Source organism: Martes martes, assembly GCF_963455335.1.
Source record: "Martes martes genome assembly, chromosome: 6".
Taxonomy (NCBI): domain Eukaryota; kingdom Metazoa; phylum Chordata; class Mammalia; order Carnivora; family Mustelidae; genus Martes; species Martes martes.
Window position 1 is genome coordinate 116,609,826 of NC_137893.1, and position 22,065 is coordinate 116,631,890.

Genomic DNA, 22,065 nt, shown 5'->3' on the forward strand with positions numbered 1-22,065 from the left:
CTTTCAAATAAATAAGTAAATAAAACCTAAAAAAGAAGTATATTTTTTCTGACAATAACAGAAATATGGAACTTAGAGAATACAAAAGATATAAAGAACAAACAAAACATTTACTTTTCTATATTGATACAAACACTGTTAATGTATATCCAGTATTAAAAACAAAAAAAATTTTTTTTGAATTTGACATTATGCTACATATAGTTGTGTAAACTATTTTTTTTCCTACTCAGTAACATTTTAGTACCTTTCCGCATTATTAAGTACTTTCAAAAACAAAATTTTTAGTAGTTGAATACCATTTCATTGGATTACTATTAATGAAAATATTGTAGATAGTTCTTTTTTTTCTTTCTTTCTTTTTTTTTTTTTTTTAAGAGCGGGAGAGAGACAGAGATAGGCAGGGAGTGGGAGAGGGAGAGGTAGAGAGAGAGAATCTTAAGCAGGCTCCACACCCAGCTGAGAGCCCTACATAGGGCTTGATCTTACAACCTAGAAGTCATGACCAGAGCCAAAATCAAGAGTTGGACACTTAACCAACCGAGCCACCCAGGTGCCCCTAGATAATTCTTTTTTTTAAAAATTGCAGTAAAATGGCAAAGTGTACAACTTCATGGCATTTAGTACATTTACAGTATTGTGCAGTCTTCAGCTATTTTTATCACCCTAAAAGGAAACCCCGTACCCAGTAAATAGTCACTCACTATTGTCATAGTCTCTGGAAACCACAATGTGCTTTCTATCTCTGTGGGTTGTTAATTCTTTTTGCTGAGGTGGGGCAAAGTGTATAAATAGTGACCAAATAATAAATGTATTAGACAACCATCTGAGAAATAGAATCTGGACTGCTTGCTAAGAATGAATAAACTATGCTTATTTGGCTCACTTATAGTTAAATTCATGAATTTTTTTTTAGTAAAATAGGGTAAGAGAGTAGTAGCATGAGCTCTGAAGTCATATCATCTGGGTTTGACTTCTAGTTAATAGTAATTAGCAATGTGATCTTTAGGAAATTATTTTATCTTTCAGTGACTTGGGTTTTTTTAATCTATAAAATAAGGAAAACAGTACCTACTTCATAGCATTTTGAGGGAATTAAGGGAGTTAATGCATGTAAAAGTTTATAGAACAGCATCTGGCATGATAAGTCCTGATTAAGTGTTAGATGCTATTATTATTTTAGCTTTTTTGTTATTATTAAAACATCTGACTATATTGTGAAATCATGTACAGTAATTACTCTTCCACTGTTAACTTGTTTTGTATTAACTTCTTAGTAAATGTTCCTTAAGGCTTTTGTCACCTCAGACATCCTAGTGTCTGGTGTTTTTTGTTTGTGTATGTGTGTGTGTGTTCGTTTGTTTGTTTTTTGGAGTTCTAGTGGGATCTTGGTAGTAGAGTCAAAGATTCTAGGTCCTAAAATCAGGAAGGTGTTGAACAATTGTGTAGAGTACCCAAGGCAGAAGAATAGTCAGCTTAATGTGAAGGAAAGCCTAAAATCTATACTCTAAGCTTCTACCTTAAGAAACTAGAAAAAGAAGAGCAAATTAAATCCAAAGTAAGTAGAAGAAGAAGAAAAATAAAAATTAGAGTAGGAATCAATGAAATTACAAACAAAATCAGTAGAGAAAATTGGCAGATCCAAAAAGTGGTTTTTTGAAAGATAATTAAATCAGTAAGCCTCTAGGGGTGCCTGGGCGGCTCAGCTGGTTAAACATCTGCCTTCAGCTCAGGTCATGATCCCAGGGTCCTGGAATTAAGCTCTGTATTGGGCTCCCTGCTCCAGAGGGAGCCTCTTTCTCCCTCTCCCACTTTCCCTGCTTGTGCTGTCCCTCTGTCAAATAAGTAAAATCTTTTAAAAAAAAAATCAGTAAGCTTCTAGACTGGCTTACTAAGAAAAAAAAAGAAGACACAAATTACTAACATAAATGAAAGAAGGAACATTACTACAGATCCCTTGGACTTTAAAAGGATAGTAAAGGCATATTATGAGCAACTCTGTCCCTAGATGTAATGGACCAGTTCCTCAAAGGATACACACTGCCAAAGGTTACACAGGAAGAAATAGAAAGCATGAATATGCTTTTATCTATTAAAGAAATTGAATCAACAATAACCTTACAAAACAGAAAACACCAGGCTCAGATGAGTTTACTGGGAATTCTACCAAACACTTAAGAAAGAAATTATACTACTTTTCTGGAATCTCTTCCAGAAGACAGAAACAGAGGGAAGACAGAAACAGAATTCCTAACTCATTCTGTAAGACCAACGTTATTCTCATACCCAAAACAGACAGAGGTATTACAAGAAAACACAGACTGTTACCTTTCAAGAACATAGATGCTGATATTCTTTTTTTTTAAAGATTTTATTTATTTATTTGACAGAAAGAGAGAGAGCAGGAGCAGGGGGAGGGGCAGAGAGAGAGGCAGACTGCATGCTGAGCCGGGACCCCGACACGGGACTCGATCCCAGGACCCTGAGGTCATGACCTGACCAGAAGGCAGATGCTTAACCAACTGAGGCACCCAGGTGCCCCTAAATGCTAATATTTTTAGCAAAATAGTAGCAAACCCAATCCGACAATATATAAAAATAAGTATACATACTATGATAAGAGTATGTATCTTATCATACTTATCAGTACACAAGACTGGTTCACCATTCACCTGTGTGGGTTCATTGATTATAACTGGTGATGTAATCCATCACCTCAATAGGGTAAGAAGAAAAATGACCTGTTCTCTTCAAAACCATTTGTCAAAATCCAGCACCCATTCATGGTTAAACTATTGGAAAGCTACAGAGAGGAATTTCCTCTACTTGATAAAGAATATCTATAAAAACCCTTCAGCTAGCATCATAATGGTGAGAAATTAGAAACTTTCCCTCTAAAATCAGAAATAAGGCAAGGAAAAGTCCACTGCTTTTCAGTGTCATACTGGAAGTTCTAACTAATGTGATAAAACAATTAAAAGAAAGAAGGTATATAGGTTAGGAATGAAGAACTAAAACTGTGCTTTTTTGCAGATGACATGATTATGTAGAAAATCTGAAAAAATGGCAAAAACTTCTGGAACTAATAAGCAATTATAACAAGGTTGCAAGATACAAAGTTAATATGTAAAAGTCAACCACTTTCCAGCATACTAGCAGTGAACAACTTGAATTTGAAATTAAAGGTGTATTACTGTTTATGTTAGGATCCCCCCAAAATTAAATACCTAAGTATAAATCTATCACAATATGAACAAGATTTACATGAGGAAAACAACACCTCTGATGAAAGAAATCAAAGAATTAAGTAAGTAGAGAGATAGGAAGACAATATTTTCAAGATGCTATTTCTTTCCAGCTTCATCTATAGCTTCAGCACATTCCCAGTCAAAATTCCAGCAAGCTTTTGTGTGGATATCAACTGATTGATTCTAAATTTTATATGAAGATAAAAGACCCAGAGTAGTCAACTCATATTGGAGAGAGAAGTGGAGAAATGACATTCCCTAACTTCAGGACTTACTATACAAAGCTACATGGATCAAGACCATTTGGTATTGGTGAAAGAATAAAGAAATAGATCAATAGAACAGAATAGAAAGTCCAGAAATGGATACAAGTATAGTCAGCTGATCTTTGTTAAAGAACCAAAGACAATGGAGAAAAGATAGTCTTTTCAACAAATGGTGCTGGATCAACTAAGTATCTACATGCAAAGAAATTAATCTAGACACAGACCTTATATTCTTCCCCAAAATTAACTCAAAATGGATCATAAACCTAAATGTAGACATCATACCAAAGAAGATATACAGATAGCAAATAAGCATATGAAAAGATGTTCATTATCATGTCATTAGAGAATTGCAAATTAAATTAAAGCGAGTTACTACTCTCCACCTATTAGATGCCCCAAGTCCTGAATACTGACAACACCAAGTGCTGGCAAGGATGTGGAGCCACAGGAACTCTCCTTTATTGTGGGCGTGAATGAAAGATGGTACAGTCATTTTGGAAGACAGTTTGGGAGTTTCTTATAAAACTAAAATGCTTTTTCTGTGTTTATAACTTTTCTTTAAAGACTTTATTTATTTGACAGAGATAGAGATCACAAGTAGGCAGAGAGGCAGGCAGAGAGAGAAGAGGGGGAAGCAGGCTCCCTGTTGAGCAGAGAGCCCAGTGTGGGGCTTGATCCTAGGACCCTGGAACCATGACCTGACCTGAAGGCAGAGGCTTTAACCCACTGAGCCAACCAGGCGCCCCATTTTTTTTTTTAAAGATTTTATTTATTTATTTGACAGAGATCACAAGTAGGCAGAGGGGCAGAGAGAGAGAGAGGAAGGGAAGCAGGCTCCCCACTGAGCAGAGTGCCTGATGTGGGGCTTGATCCCAGGACCCCAGGATCATGACCTGAGCCGAAGGCAGAGGCTTTAATCCACTGAGCCACCCAGGCGCCCCAGTTACCCCATTTATAACTGTTTTATTTGTAATTGCAAACACTTGGAAGCAACCAAGATGTCTATCAGTAGGTACATGGATAAATAAACTGAGGTACATCCAGACAATGGAATACTAACTGCACTAAAAAGAAGTGAGCTTTCAGTCCATGAAAAGGCATGAAGAAACTTTAAATGCCTATGTCTAAGTAAAAGAAGCCGATTTTAAAAGGCTACATCCTGGGGCACCTGGGTGGTTCAGTGGGTTAGGCCTCTGCCTTCAGCCTGGGTTATGATCTCGGGGTCCTGGGATCGAGCCCCATATCGGGCTCTCTGCTCAGCGGGGAGCCTGCTTCCCCCTCTCTCTCTCTGCCTGCCTCTCTGCCTACTTGTGATCTCTGTCAAATAAATAAATAAAATCTTTTTTAGAAAAGGCTATATCCTGTATGATTCTTATATGACGTTCTGGAAAAGGCAGAACTGGAGACAATGAAAAGATCAGTGATGGCCAGGGGTTGGGGGAGGGAGGGAAAAGGGATAGGCGGAACACAGGACTTTTAGGGTGGTGAAATTATTCTGTGTGATACCATAGTGGTGAATACATGTCATTATGCTTTTATCAAAACCCATGGAATATACAACATGTGCCTGTGTGGGTTCATTTATTATAACAAATACCACTTTGGTGTGGGATGTCGGTAGAGGGAGGAACTTGTACATACGTGGCAGAATGTGTACATGCCTCTTCTCAGTTTTGCTGTGAACCTAAAAACTGCTTTGCAAATAAAGTCTTGAAAAATAATAAAGTCTATTAAAAATACTTCTCAATAATAAACATTAAGAAATAACTTTCCAGGTTAAATGGTCTGGAAGGGCTTTCCCTAGTCTGCAGTATTTTTTTTTTTTTAAGATTTTATTTATTTATTTGACAGACAGAGATCACAAGTAGGCAGAGAGGCAGGCGGTGGGGTGGGGGGAGCAGGCTCCCTGCTGAGCAGAGAGCCCGATGTGGGGCTCGATCCCAGGACCCTGGGATCATGACCTGAGCCGAAGGCAGAGGCTTAACCCACTGAGCCACCCAGGCGCCCCTAGTCTGCAGTATTTTAACTGAATAGATTCAGCTTGGTGATAGGGGAAAGGCGCCACATTTCCAAACTGCAGTAAAGAAGCATAAAGTCTGGTTGAGTGTGACTTGTCCGGTTTGGCCTGCATGGGTGAGGGTTCTGTGTGGGAAAGAATGGGAAGTGGATTAGAGGTGATAGTACTCTGAGGAATATTTCTGGAAGAGAGATGAGTAGCAGGCCATCACGGCCCAGACTAAGGGGCCTAAGAGGGACATCTCTATTTGCTGTGTACCTCAGAGGTGAGTGAGGGGGGAGATGGACTTTGTTTTGTAGAGTTGAGAAGTCTAGATCGTCTTGAGTGAGCCCTAAGATGCCACGTGTGTGGATGTTGCTAGACCTACTTCAGTTTAAAGATGAGAGTACTCATTCATTTCTCCAAAGCTCTGTGCCCAGATTTGAGCCAGGAAGAGAATTTGGCCTATTAAGAGGCAGCGATGGAAATGAAGAAGAGGACAGGGTGCTCGTGTGAGTTGTGCCAGACCAAAGAAATGAAGGAGAAAGTGAAAAATGAGCGGAGGAGGAGAATGAAGAAACATTTAGGAAGTTCTGCTTTGTCACTCTCTTTGACTCTGACTTGTCAGTGACTGTGATGTCTGTAATGTAATTCTCTTTGGAGAGAACCATGAGGGGGAGGGGTTTTGTTTTGCTAGTTTTTGCACTGGCCCTGCTTGGATGGTGATGTTGACTGGCAGCAGTTTCTCTGAAGCCAGAAACAAAGCCTGTCCTCTTTTAGGAGGAGGGGGAAGGGAGATCAGAGTTAATGTAGTGTATTACCAGATCTCTGGGACAGAAAAGCTTTCACCAGGAATAACCAATTACCATCAGCACTGCTGTTTTGTACTTTTTGTCCATAAATTATGTCAAAGATAAGGTTTGACTTTCTAAAAAAGACAAATGGAGTCTATGTCTTGTTGTTATGCCTTTAAATATTCAGAACATACATAGTAACTCCATAGAAAAGTATCAGAGTCCTAAATTAAGCTTCATTTTAGAAGCATGTGTACAAAGAGGAATGGCCTTTTTAAAAAAAGGTATTTAAGTTTGAATTAGGTAAACCAGTTGGTAGTCTAAAATGTGACTTTCTTATGAACTAAGTACTTACTTGGAAGTACTTCTGCTCAAATATTCTATTTTAAATTATCCTTTGATGAAAATACTGTAAGTGTCAAGAAGTTCTAAGTGTGTCCCAGTCAGACTGGTTGAGAAATTTAGCAGTAATAGTGAAAGGATGGGAACACCAGCCATCTTTCTACCTATTTGCATATAAAATGGATAATATTTAAATATTAAGTCCTTTTATCCAGTGTTATATTTAAATGCTTTTCAACATAATTGCCAAAATGATTGTTAAAATGTCAGTTTAATCTGTATATTTTTATGCCAGTTGTGTAAGTTTGGCTATTTATGTGCTATAGCTATAGTTTTAATTCCCTGCAATATTCTTAAACCTGATTGTACTTAAATTTAAATTAGTGTTTTAAGTTGCTTCAGTATACTTGCAATCTATCTTAATGTTCTGCAGTTGTGCTATTACCCACTCAGATTATGCTTTATTAGTAGTCTATAGAAGTTTAAATAATGAGGATGTTAGTATTTCCATCTTTAGTGCCAGGAATAGTCTCCCTTAACTATTACCTATTTCCTGGTTGATGGAACACTCAAAACTGACCAGGGGTGGGAGTGCTGCGTAGTGTTATAGATAAGCACTAGATTAGGATTAAAAAGAGCTGACTTTCATTGTTTTTGATTCTGCCACATGATTTATTACTGATTGGCCTTGAGCAACTAACTTAAAGTTACTGGGCTTCAGCGTATTTTTTGCTTGTTTGTTTTAGTTGTGAAACAGACATAACAGAATTTACCACCTTAACCATTTTTAAGTATACAGTTTAGTGGCATTAAGTACATTCACACTTTTATGCAACTGTCATCACCATCTACCTCTAGTATTCTTTTTATCTTGCAAAAGTGAAACTCTGTACCCATGAAGTAGTAACTTCTCATTTCTCTCTCCAGCCTTGATTGATATCACCATCCTATTTTCTGTCTCTATGAATTTGACTCTTCTAGGTACCTCATGTAAGTGGTATCCTATAGTAGACTGTATTTGTCCTTTGTGACTGGCTTATTTCACTTAGCATAATATCCTGAAGATGCATCCAAGTTGTAGCATGGATCAGAATTTCCTTCCTTTTTAGGTTGAATAATACTCAATTATATGTATATACCACACTTTTAGAATTCATTCATACGTCATTGGACACTTGGATTGCTTCTACCTGTTGGTATTATAAATAATTCTATGAACATGTGTATGGAAATATTTCTTTGGAAAGCCTATTTTTAGTTCTTTTGGGGATCCACCTAGAAGTGGAATTGTTGGACCATATGACACTTTAATTTTTTGAGGAACTGCCATACTGTTTTTCATAGTGGCTGTACCACTTTACCTCCCAGCAACAGTACACAAGAGTTCCAGTTTCTCCACATCCTTGCCATCACTTGTTATTTTATTTTCTTTTTTTTTTTAATAGTAGCCATCCTAATAGGTAGGTGTGAGGTGGTATCTTGTAGTTTTGATTTGCATTTCCCTAATGATTAGTGATCTTGAGCATCTTTTCATGTGCTTGTTGGCCATTCAGCTCGTCTATTCAAGTTGTTGGTTTTTTTTGTTTTGTTTTGTTTTGTTTTAAAGATTTTATTTATTCATTTATTTGAGAGAGAGAGAGCACAAGCAGGCAGAGGCAGGCAGAGAGAGAGGAGGAAGCAGGCTCCCCACAGAGCAGAGAGCCTGATGCGGGGCTCGATCCCAGGACCCTGAGATCATGACCTGAGCCGAAGGCAGAGGCTTTAACCCACTGAGCCACCCAGGCGCCCCTCAAGTTGTTTTTTAATCAGGTTTTTGTTTTTGTTTTTTAAAGATTTTATTTGTGAGAGAAATTAAGAATAAGTGCACAAGTGGGTGGAGGGGCAGAGGAAGAGGGAGAAACAGACACCCCACTGAGCAGGGATGCCTGATGTAGGGCTGCATCCTGACCTGAGCCGAAGCAGACTTAGCCTAATGACTGAGCCACCCAGGCACCCCTTGGTAGGAGTTCTTTAAATACTCTGGGTATTAACCCCTTATGAAATACACAGTTTTCGCATACTTTCTCTATTCTGTGGGTTGCCTCTTCACTCTGTTAATTGTGTCCTTTGATGCACAGAAGTTTTAATTTTGATGTAGCCCAATTGATTTTTTCTTTGGTTGCCTGTACTTTTTTTTTTTGTCACATCCAGGAAATGGTTTCCAAATCCAGTTTCATGAAGCTTCCTCTCTATGTTTTCTTCTAAGAATTTCATAGCTTAGGCTGTGATGTTTAGGTCTTTGACCCATTTTGAGTTAATTTTTGTGTATGGTGTGAGGGTAAGTGTCCAACTTTATTATTTTGCATATGATACTCAGTTTTCCCAACACCATTTGTTGGAAAGACTGTTCTTTCTCCCTTTGAATGGCCTTGCCTGTCTTGTCAGAAATCATTTGACTTTATAAGTGAGGGCTTGCTTCTGAACTCTCTCTTCTCTTCTATTGGTCTGTACATCTTTTTAATAATACCACATTGCTTTGATTACTGTAATGCTATAATTTTGAAATCAGAAATTGTGAGACTTCCAGCTTCCTTCTTTTTCAAAATTTTTTTGGCTATTGAAAATTGTTATAGCTTTAGTGATGCTAAGAGCAATCAAAAGGTTTTGATAGTAGTGATAGCCTGATCCCTCCATTGCAGAGGTCTTCTCTGTCAACCAACCTTTTACTTAATGGTTTCATTCATTGATGATTATTGCCTGAATCATTTCATCAGGGGTTACAAAGTGATTATTTCTTCCACATACATTAGCTAGAGTAGTTCTGAGATTTAAAAAACAAAACAAAACATTTTCTTCATCAACAGTGACATTCTGAAATTTAGTTTTGTAATAAGGCTAGATTAAATGCTTAATTCTTTACCTTTAATTGTCAGTTTTCAGAGGAAGGAGTTAGTGCTCTAGTTGCTTTCAGGGAAACTAATGAATAAAGAGGGAAAGTTAAAGTTTAGATACCCTTCTTTAGGGTAGAATCCTGAATTCTTAGATTTCATATATGAAACCTCTTTTAGTTCTTTGTAGTTAGGGACCCAGGAATTTGTATTTTTTCACATGTAAGCCACATGACCTTGATGTAGGTGGTCTACAGAGCAGACTGCTGTGAAGTAATATGATTGATTGAAAACTGGTTACTATTTTGTTGTGTTGTCTTCCATACCACAGGTGGTGTTCACTGAGAAGTTAATGCCCAATCTTTATCAAAGTAATTCATTTTTAAATTACAACATTAAATGTTAACTTGCTTAAGTAAGGAGGTCTTTTCTGCTTTTTGTTTCCTGTTGCCATTATGGTCCTTCAGCTATAGTTAGACATAGCCAGTCATCAGACATTTAATCTTAATATTGATTAACTTCCAACAGGGCAACACAGTAAACATTTTTTTAAAAGATTTTATTTATTCGTCAGAGAGAGAGAAAGCACAAGCAGGGGGAGCGGCAGACAGAGAGAGAAGCAGGCTCCCTGAGCAAGGAGCCCCATATGGGACTCGATCCTAGGACCCTGGGGTCGTGACCTGAGCTGAAGGCAGCTCAACAGACTGAGCCACCCGGGTATCCCTTTTTGTTTGTGTTTTAATGCTACTTAAATGGTGCTAAGTAGTGGAGCATAAATAATTTGGCATTTATTGTACACCTATCCATGCCAGTCACCATCCTACAAAATTTATCTCCAGTCCTTTCTCTGTCTCCCTTTGACCTAGGTTTGTTTGTTTTTGTTTTCTTTCTTTTTTTATTTTCTTTTTTTTATGATTTTGATTTATTTATTAGAGACAATGAGAGCAGGAACACAAGCAAAGGGAGTGGGAGAGAGAAAGCAGGCTTTCTGCTCAACAGGGAGCCTGATGTGGGGCTCGATTCCAGGACCCCAGGATCATCACCCCAGCCAAAGGCAGATGCTTAACTGAAACACCCAGGGGCCCCTGTTTTTTTTTCTTCTTGTTGTTTGTTGTTGTTTATTTTTCTCAGTATGGAAGGCATTTCTACTATTTCTGAGTCACAGTTTAGGAATGATATATTTAGAGGAGTCTTCCATTACCGCCTCCTTCAGCCAGATATCCATTTTTATTTGTTCATTTATGGTTTATCTGTACAGCATTGTTTGTTTTGCTTTGTCTTGCAAATACTAGCCAATATATGTAATTTTGATCCTTTTCTTACACAAAAGTGTGATAACTGTGTAGATACTGATCTGCATCTTACTTTTCCCCCCTCACTTAATAATATATTCTAGAGATCACTGTAGAAATCATTCTATTTTATGGCTGTGGAGTCTCCCCTCAGGTAGATGTGTTATTTTTCCAGCCAGTCACTACTGATGGACATTCAGGTTTCTAAAAATTTCTTGCTCTTGCATATAATATAATGCTGTTATTTTCTCCAGTTTCTTCCCTATTTCGCTTCTCTCCTTCGTAGCAGAACTCTTTGGAAAATTTTCAATCGGAAATGGCGATCTCCACCTCTTGATTTCTGGACTCCTAAATTCTTTCCATTGGGCTCCGTCCCTACCGCTCCACTGAAACTGCTCTTTTCAAAACACCAGTGACCTACGTGATGCCACTTCCAATGCTTCGTTCTCACTTCTCAACCTTACTTGAATTAGTAGCTGCACTGGACCCAGTTGATGACTCTGTCCTCCTTGGAACACTTGTGAGGAGGCTTCTAGAACACCATATACTCTTGGGTTTTCTTTATTCATGAGGCTGTTCCTTCTCTCTTTTTTATGACCTCCGTTTCATTGAATGAATGCATTCTGCTTTCCCATGGTATCAGCTGATGGCTGGGCCAGCTCCGGCCCGTGCAGGAGGGGGTGGTCTGCCCAAGCAGGGAATTAGGAAGGGGTGAAGGCTCTGTGTCTGGAAGTTGAAGCTGGGAGGGGGAAGAGAGGAAGGCTTCTCATTTCAAAGGTCACCTGAAACAAACCCGAAGTCTGACACAACCAGAATTTATTGGTGTAATACGTGAGAGCAGGCTCTCCAGCGGAACTGTGAAATGCCACACAAGAGGGAGGAGGGACGCTGCCTTCGTATGGTTTGGGTTCCTGCTGAGGGATTCTGAGAACGCTCTCAGGGAAATGGTCAGTTTTGGATTGGTTGCTATTTCTGAGGCAGGATTAGAAGTCAGGATTAATTAGGGTTTGGTGCTACTTTGAGACAGGCAGTTTAACAACGAGCAGTCCTCAGTAATCGATGCTACAAAAAAATGGGTCTGCGGGTATCATTGGTAAGAAAGCAGTAGTCTCGCAGAGGGTTGTTAGGGCATTTTGTAGCTGCTACGTGACCTTGGGAGAAATCATGTTTTCACCTACTTTTGCACCTGCCTTTATAAGTGTCTGTCCTTCTAGCCCAGTTAAGGGCAGGGTTTTTTTCTTTTTCACTCTGAGCTGATTTTCATCTTTGATCTCAGATGTTTTTACTCTTTCAGTTCCATGGCACTGATTTCCTGGATTTGGAAGTAGAGATTCTTGTTTCCTAAGACCGAAGCAAGTAATTGAGTGGTTAAAGGATCACTGTAGTCCTCCACCCCACCCCCAAATTAACATAAAAGCTCATAATTTTTCAATAGGGCATGATTCAGGAAAATTGTGAAGTAGGAATAGTTTCTTTATTGTTGCCATTTCAACTCTTCTTTCTGAGCCCCTCACCATATTGGGGGCCCCAGGGACCCTTCACCATCTTGTCTCATCCAGGCTTCCACTGCTCTTTCTTAGGCCTTTTTCTTCTCCCCTTTATGAACTTGAGCCTAGTGGTTGATTTGATGAGTTTAAGGTAGCTTAATATATTCCTTTGAAGGTCATTTGCATTTTAAAAGGAAATTCCTGAGAATAATACTGAAACCAAGGAACAAGATTCTAATACATTTGTGGCAAGGTGGGGTGGGGAGTGAGGATGGGTAGGGAACAGAGTTTGAGCAGTGTCAGTGGTTCAGCCGTCACTCGGAGCAGCTGAGGAACTGGAGTCTGGCTCTGCCTTCTCCCCACTTAGGTGCTGAGATAGGTGGTGTGTTGATAAAGTGACAGTATCAGAGTGCCTGGGCATTGTCATGGCCGTTCTGTGTTGAGTAAATAATGTGGAAATGTAGACTGGAAGTTGAGACTAGGTAGATTTAGTGCTGACAATTGGAAGTGCCTCCTTTTCCCAGTGGTACACACACACTCCTGCCTTGGTAGTTCCAAGAGACATACACAGGTTAAGTTGAGACTTCACGCTGCTTACTGTCTGGGAATGTTTCAGTCCATAGATTGGCAGTGCTCAAACTCTCCTCTCAAGCCTCTGTCACAGAAGGTAGGCAGTACGTACTCAGCCCTCCTATGGAGATGAAATGTGAACCTATAGTTTGTAGCCCAGCAGTTGACTAGAGCCTGTGTACCTCTCCGATCCAAGTGGTTTCTTAATCCTTAGGGCACATGCGAGGTTCCTTTGTGCTTTGAGCTTTAGGAAGGATTTGAATTCACCACCTCCAAACCTAGACGTGACCTCCATGGTAGTCTTCCATGTGTGTGCTGACTCAACCCAGGCTGTGTGTCTCCTGGTGTTGTGGCATTCTTGTCTCATGACTCCTTGGGAGAAGCCCAAGGCTTTTGCTCTAGGGATCAGAAGCCTACAAGATTTCAGTCTGAGCCACAGTTTGAACCAGTTTGAGGTGTCTTTGTAAACTGAATTTGTAAAAGTTTATGCTTTCTCAAGTCCCCTGGCCTTTTCCCTTGGGAAGCCCAGACCCAAGTGCAACATACTGATGTGGCAGATTATTGCTTTAAGTGACTTCTGTCTGCATCTTGTGCAGGCCAGATGCCTGCTCTAGAAGACACTGGGTACCTTCTCCCTAACATCCACATCAAGATGATGGCTCAATTGTATAGTTATTGCTGTTCCTTCTGTTTGAAGACTATTAACTGGCCCTCACTGCGGTACTGAGAAGGGGTTGCCTAGGAAAGGAGAGCATATAGGAGTGAACTCATGTCTAGTTTTGAATGGACAACTTGTTAGAATAAAGACCTCAACATTGGCACATTACTGTTAAAGGAACTCCAGACTTTAGATTTTTTTGTTTGTTTGTTTTTTAAATATGGGACACTCCATGGATTTGCATATCATCCTTGAGCAGCGGCCTGCTAACCTCCGTATCATTCCAATTTTAGTGTACGTGCTGCCAAAGTGAGCACAGACTTTATTTAGATTTTATCAGTTCCATTCATGACTTTTCTGTTCCCAGAATCCAGTCTCTGGTACCATGTTATGTGTAGTTGTTTTGACCTTCACTCTCCCCTGATCTGTGACAGTTTCTCAGTCTTTCCTGTTTCTCATGACCCATGACCGTTTGGAGGAATACCGGCAGGTATCCTTTATAATGTACCCCATTTGGAGCTTTTCTGATGTTTTCCTCAGTTCAGGCTGATGGTATAGATTTTGGGAAGAATACAACAGCGGTGAAGTGCCTTACCAGGGGGTACCTGATAATTACATAATATCACTGGTGATACTAACATCGGTCACTTGATTAAATTGTTTGGTTGCCAGTTTCTCTGTTATAAAGTTACCGTTTTTCTCTTTCTCTACTCTGTTCTTTGAAAGCAAATCACTAAGTCTGTCCCACACTCAGGATGTGTTGGGGGATATGTAGAATTTCAGGTATCTCCTGTATCCCTATGACATACTCCTATCCTTTTTTTTTCCTCCTTTTTAACACTTTCTTACTTTCTGATACTAAAAAGATGTTCTAGGCTCATCTTATATTTTCCATGTCTTAGCCCCAGAATCAGCCATTTCTCTGAGGAACACTTGTTTTTTTTATTAGACAATACTGTTCAGAAACCACTAGGCCTCCTCAGCAGGCAGAGGTGGGTAACGTGTATATATACTACCTTCTGTAAACAGATGTATCTATCCTTGTTTCTGTGTTTCTTCATCTGTGTATATATTAAGATAAACGTGAGTTGATACTGCTGTCTCTGACTTTAATCTAGTACCACAGAGTTCATTTTAGAATGCCTTCCTTCCTTGCTCATCTGTCATACCCTTCAACAGTAAGAAACCTTGCTCCCAGCATTTCACTATTCATTTACTTATTCAACCCCAGTATACATGTACCCATGTTGTGCATGTATTATAACCCATAACCCCACAAGAAACAAATTTGCCAGTTTGAATATTTTACTGATTTTTAGCAATTCTATTGTAGTGGACAAATCATAGATGTTTGTTCATGTTTATTATCATGTGATTTGATCTGTGATACTAGCCTTTAGATATACGCAGTATTTTTTTTTTTAACATTCCTACCATAATCTGAGATGTCTTTGTCTGTCTGCATGGTTCATTAAGATTATGGAGTTGAGCTTCAAGTAAAATATTTTCCTTTTTTTTTTTTTTAAATGCAAGGCTTGAACTCATGACCCTGAGATCAGGACCTGAGCTGAGATCAAAAGTTGGATGCCTAACCGACTGAGCCACCCAAGAGCCCCAAAATATTTTCCTTTTACTCTGCATGTCTAATAATCTAAACTTAAGAAATAAAAAGCTCATGTCTCTCTTTAGTAATTTATTACACATTTCTACGAAAGGAAGTTTATACTTATCATTAAAGTTATATACTTATTTAAGGTTTTATATGTAAAAGGGAGAAGTTGAATGAAACTATTTACAGTACCATTTAGCTCCAGAGTCCTGGCTCAGGTCCTTTTTGAAAAACATCTTAAGGCAAGACACTCTAAAATCAGTTTCTCCATTTGCTTACTAAGCCCTGAATGTGTAGACTTGGCACTTGAGTCTGCTTTATTGGCTACTTTTCTAGGACATCCTGTTGGCCCATCCTTGTTATTGGTACCAAAGATCATATATGTTTGTGGGTAAAGATACTATGGCCTGGGAAATGGGACTCCTTATCTATAGCTGTAGTTTCCTGGGTTCTTCTTGATTCCCAGTTCCTATTGAGGAAAAATAAGTATGAGTTATAAAAGCTATTGTGAGAATTGAGCGTTCTCAGTCATCATGTACATTTTAACTTGAAGTCTGATCTTGGACCCATCACTTCTGCCTCCATACTTCAGATCCTTTATGTAAAAAGTACAGCCATTCCATTAGATGATTTTATCATCACAAATAGTAAAACGTGGCTGGCAGTTCTTATAACAGAAATTAAGGCATTCTGGCAAGAATTGGAGATGGTCAGCCTCTTGAAACAAGCTTATTTGGCCCATTTTTATCACCCTTTTTTTATTTGATTAACACACTCATTCACACACAGTATGCATGGGATGAACACATCTGAAACATGAGGGCTAGCAGTAGTATCTAGATGGGTTAGATTGTACCATGTAGAAGGTATATTTTGCTGTTCATAATGACCCATCATGGTAATAACTCGGGAGGATCAGAACTGGAGTGTTCATTGTTGGTGTTTGTAAATCATTGGTTTCTTAAATGATCTTCTATTTAGAGCTACTATGTAAAATCTGGGAGCAGTATAGAAGAATAGCCAAGGTGAAGAGAGTGCGGTGGCTTATGTATGATATGGTCCAGTGAGTTATATGAAAGAAACGGTAGTTCTTAAAACCAGGGGGAAAATATCTCATTAGTCTCATATACTGATCACAGTCTTCAGAAAACTGTCCTATCTCTTCTCATAAGCATTTAGTTTCCTGAGCAAAGTGAAGGAAGCATATGACCTATACCTGAGTGTGTAAAACATATCACGTACTTACAAAAGGACTTTGGAAAATAGATGGGTGAAAGAAGAGAAAAATTAATGTAAGATAGGGCACATCTGTTTGGGGAAAACGATAATAGAGTGAAGAAATGTTGCCTTTGGTTAGAAATCTAGGAGAGGAAAGCATGGCGTGAATCTCCCTCAGCCTCCTGCCATTGAATTGTTTTTTTTAAGGCCTAAGTCATGTTGGTTTTTGAGACCAACTTAAGAGTTTTGAATGAAAGTCCTCTGACCCAGTATTCCTGGCACCATTCCACATTTCCGAGTGAAGTGGCACGCTGCACATCCTGGCTTACAATGTTAATCAACAGCTTGACCTTCTGTCACCCTCGTTTACATGAGGATTCACATTTGCCATCAGAAAAGCTGTGTCGGGTAGATTACCGTTCCTGGGTGTCATGCTTGTGTGGCCTGTGGCTGCAGAGCTGCTAACTCCAGAAGCGAACAGCAGATGTCACTGCGTCTCCACTTACTAGGCTTCTGGCTCCTAGCAACCAAGTTTGTTCACATGCAACCAAGTTTTTAATGGGGCTCCCAAACCACGGAATGCAAATTGAGTATTTATGGCCTTCATCAGATATCGACCCCAGATTGAAAACTGAGAATAAGCACAGCCCAAGAGCGTTTTCCTCATTTTCTTTCACTATTCTTTTTAGTTGGTGGATTTCTTTTTTCCTTTTTTTTTTTAAAAAATATTTTATTTATTTATTTGACAGAGAGAGGTAACAAGTAGGCAGAGAGGCAGGCAGAGAGAGAGGAGGAAGCAGGCTTCCTGCTGAGCAGAGAGCCCGATGCGGGGCTCGATCCCAGGACCCTGGGATCATGACCTGAGCCGAAGGCAGAAGCTTTAACCCACTGAGCCACCCAGGCGCCCCCTTTTTTCCTATTCTTAATATCTTTATTTTGGTGTAGGTAACTGATGAAATTCATTAGCCTTTTCTTATCAACCATTCAGCGGTTATTTAGGAGTCTTGGATAGCTTTTCACATTTGTTTCAGCTGGGTTTACACGTCAGAGCTTCTTGGCCTCTCTGTAGCTTGCTTTTTAAAAGCTTTCCGGCAGGAAAGTTGATGTCACTGTTCTCTAAATTGAGATGCAGAACATTGAAGGAAACTGTCTCTTTATTCTTCTGTTTGAACCCTTAGCTCCAGCAGTTGAGGAAATAGCTGTATTATGACCAAAAGTCCTGTGGTGCATCTTTTTAAAACAAATCTCTTATGGTTTCAGTGTAGATGGTGGGGTTTCCCTATATGACAAAGGCAGGGTTGGTGTTAAATTGGATTATTTAAGAAAATCTGGGGCATACTAAGTTTTTGGTATCCTTTGATCACATAGATCATTAGAAAAAAACCCCAGGTGATATTTCCCTTAATAGTCAGGGTTAGTGGTTTACACATGTGTCCTGGTGTCATTATTAATTGGTTCCCCCTTTACTCTCAGTTGTCCTGGTTTGGACAATATGTTGTCACTCTAAATTGCTCAGAGAGGTGGGGGAGGGGGTCATTGATAAGTTGCAATTCTAGAAATTATAAGTATTTTTTGGCTTAAGAATTATGCCCTGTGTTTTCTAAGTTACATACATTCAAGCTAAAGCAAAAACCACAAAGAGCTTATGATTCTGAGAAAATAGTTTTTGGATTTCTATCTATAGATCTTTGTTCTCTGGAGCAGTGATTTCCAAATATGGCTGTGCATCAGAATCAACTGGTAACCTTTTAACAAATACTTTCGTGGGTCTTACCACAGACCTGTACTGAATATGTACTGGAGTTTGAACGTGACATTACCACAAATGTAGAAATGTATGCCATACAAATGTACTGGTGACTTTGTCAGCTTGCTTTTCAAATTAGCGTGTAAAAGGACATTTCTTCTATGGTTTGGGTGGCATCTCGGGCTTCTGGTGGTGGCCGCTTTGGGCCTTGAGGGTCTGCCTGTCACTGATGCGAGTTGCCTTTTTGTTTCAGATGTCATCTGGGTGATTCTCAGTGTGGAGGTGGGTGGACTTTTAGGAGTAACGCAGCAGCTGTCATCTTTTGAAACGGAGTTCAACACACAGCCACATCGCAAGGTAGAAGGAAACTTCAACCCGTTTGCCTCTCCCCAAAAGAACCGACAATCAGATGAAAACAACTTAAAAGACCCTGGGGGTTCCGGGTTCGACTCGATCAGCAAAAACACATGGGCTCCTGCTCCTGACCAAACCGAGCAAGATGAGAATAGACTCTCACAGAACTCTGTAAATCTGTCCCCCAGCAGTCACGCAAACAACTTATCAGTAGTGACTTACAGTAAGGTAGGTGCCCTCGGAGAAGAGGAGAAGGGGTAGGTGGTGGGCCTTGGGACTTGTGATACCCTTTCATGGCAAACCTAGAAGCCTAGAATGTTCTTTAAGACTGCTTAGCTCTCCTGCCAACAACAACAATACAAAAACCTACCCCTTCTCCCCTCCCCCCCCCATCTTCATGTCCTGTGGATGTTACTTTATCCACATTTATAATTTACCACTGTCTCTCTGCTCTGGTTTGGGTGTTGAAAGAACAAGGTTTCTTACCTTTAGCATTTAAAAAAAATGAAAGTCAAAATATCACCAGCTCTCCTTCCAGTGTAAATGTATACTAAACCTAGAACAGCAAGATGCTTTTGGAATCTTTTCCTACTTTGTTGTTTTTGTTTTTATTTTGGCTTTGGGTGGGGCTTTTGTTTTTCCAAGGAAAAAAGACAAACTCTGTTTTTTATCCTAAATACTATTGTTGGGCTTTTGCTTTACTTATCTTGTTTGCATGTCTTCTTGTCGATCTATTTTCAGTCTCTTATGGCCCATCTACCTCCTTATCTACAACCCAGAGTGGCCCAAGTGATATTTTGACTTTTTATGTATGGGGCAGTAAGTGAGAGATTTATTTGTTGAGTTGACCATGATTTTAAGTATTCTGATTGTTCTGAGACACTCTTCTGGGTGTTTGATTTCTTGACCTGCTTCTCTCCTTGCTAGCTGATTAAACAGTGTCTTCCACACTCTGCTAAGGGTGATGATGGTTCTTGGTTGTTGGTTTGGATTGTTGAGTAAAGCCCTGATGCCGAGAGCTCATGTTATAGGTGTTTCATGTGGCTTGGGCCGGTGAGCATTCCTGTGCATTCTTCTCTGATTAATAATGCTGTGTATTAGGCCCAGCATCCCATCTATACAGTCGTAACACTGTTAAGTCTGCCCTTGGGTCATGTTGGCATTTACCCTCAAATTTTGAAAAAATAAAACTGATGTTTATTTGAGGGACAAATCGCTTGTCTGTTGTTAAGAATGGTATTTTTCTAATGGTTTATATATGGTCCAGATCAAGAGGCGAATTAAGGAAAGAAACCTGAGGGCGCCTGGGTGGCTCAGTGGGTTAAGCCTCTGCATTCGGCTCAGATCATGATCTCAGGGTCCTGGGATCAAGCCCCGAATCGGGCTCTCTGCTCAGCAGGGAGCCTGCTTTCGCCTCTCTCTCTGCCTACTTGTGATCTCTCTGTCAAATAAATAAATAAATAAATAAAGAGAAAGAAAAGAAACCTGATGATGTGAATCCCGTTTCTCTTCACGGTCTAGTAAGAGAGACTTCATTCCCTAGTGGTATAACAAGGGATTGATTTTTTTGGTTGTTTGGATGGTGGTTGTAAAGGATTCTGTGGAGTCATGTTAATGTACAGGATATAAGGAAGTTAATCGGCAAGACAGTAAATTTGCCTGTATTTGAGTTAAGATTTCATGTCATAACACTGTAATAAAAGATTTCATTTAAGCTCCTATTTCTCCAGATTTTTCCTCCTTAAATTTAACCATCCAGAGTATGACTCTTCAGGTGGTAGGTGAGCCAAGCCCTAGGGTAAGCATGTCCTGTTAGAACTGGAATTTGCAGCTGAGTTTAATGGGAAGATGAGAGTTGAAGGAGGCAGAGCCAGTTTCCCCAGTGCTTTGTGTAATGGAAGCCCCCCTCTCCCAACTGTGAGCTCCCTGGCTGCAGTAGTCACTGTGGTCTTAGGAGACGGCTGTTGTGCCTGACCAGGGCATGCACTCATCTTCCTAAGTTGTGAACCTGTGAGTTGTTTGCAGCTCCTTCAGGGATTGATGTCTTTTCTCCAGTTCTGTGATGATTGCCCTGGCCTGGGGGGTGAGAGCTGGAATGGGGTTGGCAGGGGTCAAGATGGATTACCTACCAGCCTTAGTGAGGTCCTACCATGTTGTTTTGTTTTGTTTTTGAAGGAGTGGGCTGTGGTGAGGCTAGAAGCTATTAAGATTTCTTGTGGTTGATGAATTCATGGTATGTCACCTAACTTTTTTTTCATGAACTCTGTAGAATCATTTAGAAGTAGTATTTGCAAGAACCAGAGAAAAGACTCTCATTGGAGGTGCTATTCAGAGACTGTTGGCTATAATGAATTGAGAATGTAGCACTTAGGTCCCAAAGAGAAACTGGAGCCTCCCTTGTTTCTTGCTTTTCTTTGTTTCTTTTTTTTTTCTTTTTCTTCATTTATTTTTAGAGGTGGGGAAAGGACAGAGGAGGAGGGAGAGGGACAAGCAGACTCCTCGCTGAGTGAGGAGCCTCATGCAGGGCTCAATCTCATGACCCTGAGATCACAACCCTGAGATCGTGACCTGAGCCGAAATCAAGAGTCAAACCCTTGCTTAACCGACTGCATCATCCAGGTGCCCCTCTTGTTTCTTAATTTAAGCAGACTCGTATTCAGAATGTATTTCCGTGAGCATCTGGCAAGTTCTCTGAAAGCATTTCTGGTTAAAGTGGAGTTGGCTCCACCTCTTAAGTCTCCTCAGGAGCAGGGTTAGGGTGTAGACAGACAGCAATCAGTATTTACTAACACATCTCTGCACTGCTTAGATCAGTGTCCACTGTTCAGTGGGAGACTTGAAGAATGAAAGAAGTTATCCCTGTCAGCAGCTTACAGTGCAGTAGGGAAGATGAGACATGGACATAGCAATTACAGAACAGTTCAATCAAGAAGTTCAGAGGGACAAGAACACAGTCAAAATGTGCAGTTTGTGTGTATGGCTGTGGATTAGAGTTAGGGCAGAGAGGAAGAAGAGATTCAGTTGATGGAAAGGGCTTTTCAAAGGATACATTTAGAAAGACAGAAAGTGAACAGACAGACAGTGAACAGGTTAAGTGCTGAGGGCAGAATGCTTAAGAGACCTGTGATTGGGAGATGTGGGTGACAGACGATGAGAGATGGGCTCAGTCATCTGCAGTGCTTTCCTTTGAGTCTGCTCAGGGGTGTACCTGACACAGTGGTGAGATGAGGTATACCAGAGTTAGATTTGAACTCATCCTGTGTGCCAGCTGTGTTTCCATGTACTTCACATATAGTCGCTCATTTTTTGGACAGGAAAACAAAGGCTCCAGGGGACTTAGGAACTGGCTCAATATTCCATAGCTGTTGAGAGGCAGAGCTGGGATTCCAGTCCAGGGTGCCACATTATTAAAACGTGTATTATTAGTAAGTGAACCTGGGCTCTCCCTAGATCCTCCAGTTGGGTTGGAGGCTGTGGTGAGTGAAGGCATTTACTGAGTTGATGATCAGTATCATCAAGGAGTAAAAAACAGCAGAGTTGAAATAAGATAAGTGCCTCTCACGTAAACCGAAGATTGCCCGTGGCATCTTCTTTCTGAAGACTTACCTTGTTCA

The 22,065-nt window shown here is 40.0% G+C and overlaps 1 protein-coding gene across 3 annotated transcripts in view; it reads left to right on the forward strand.

Annotated features, from left to right (window-relative positions):
* Positions 1 to 22,065, forward strand: part of ILRUN (inflammation and lipid regulator with UBA-like and NBR1-like domains) — a 94,018-nt gene that overhangs the window by 55,251 nt on the left and 16,702 nt on the right. For 2 of the 3 annotated variants that reach the window (XM_080805369.1, XM_080805370.1), the window contains one exon: positions 18,351 to 18,679. In XM_080805369.1, the coding sequence (XP_080661495.1) occupies positions 18,351 to 18,679 (329 nt within the window). The remainder of the gene's footprint in view (positions 1 to 18,350; positions 18,680 to 22,065) is intronic. The other variant, XM_080805371.1, reaches the window with a different exon arrangement.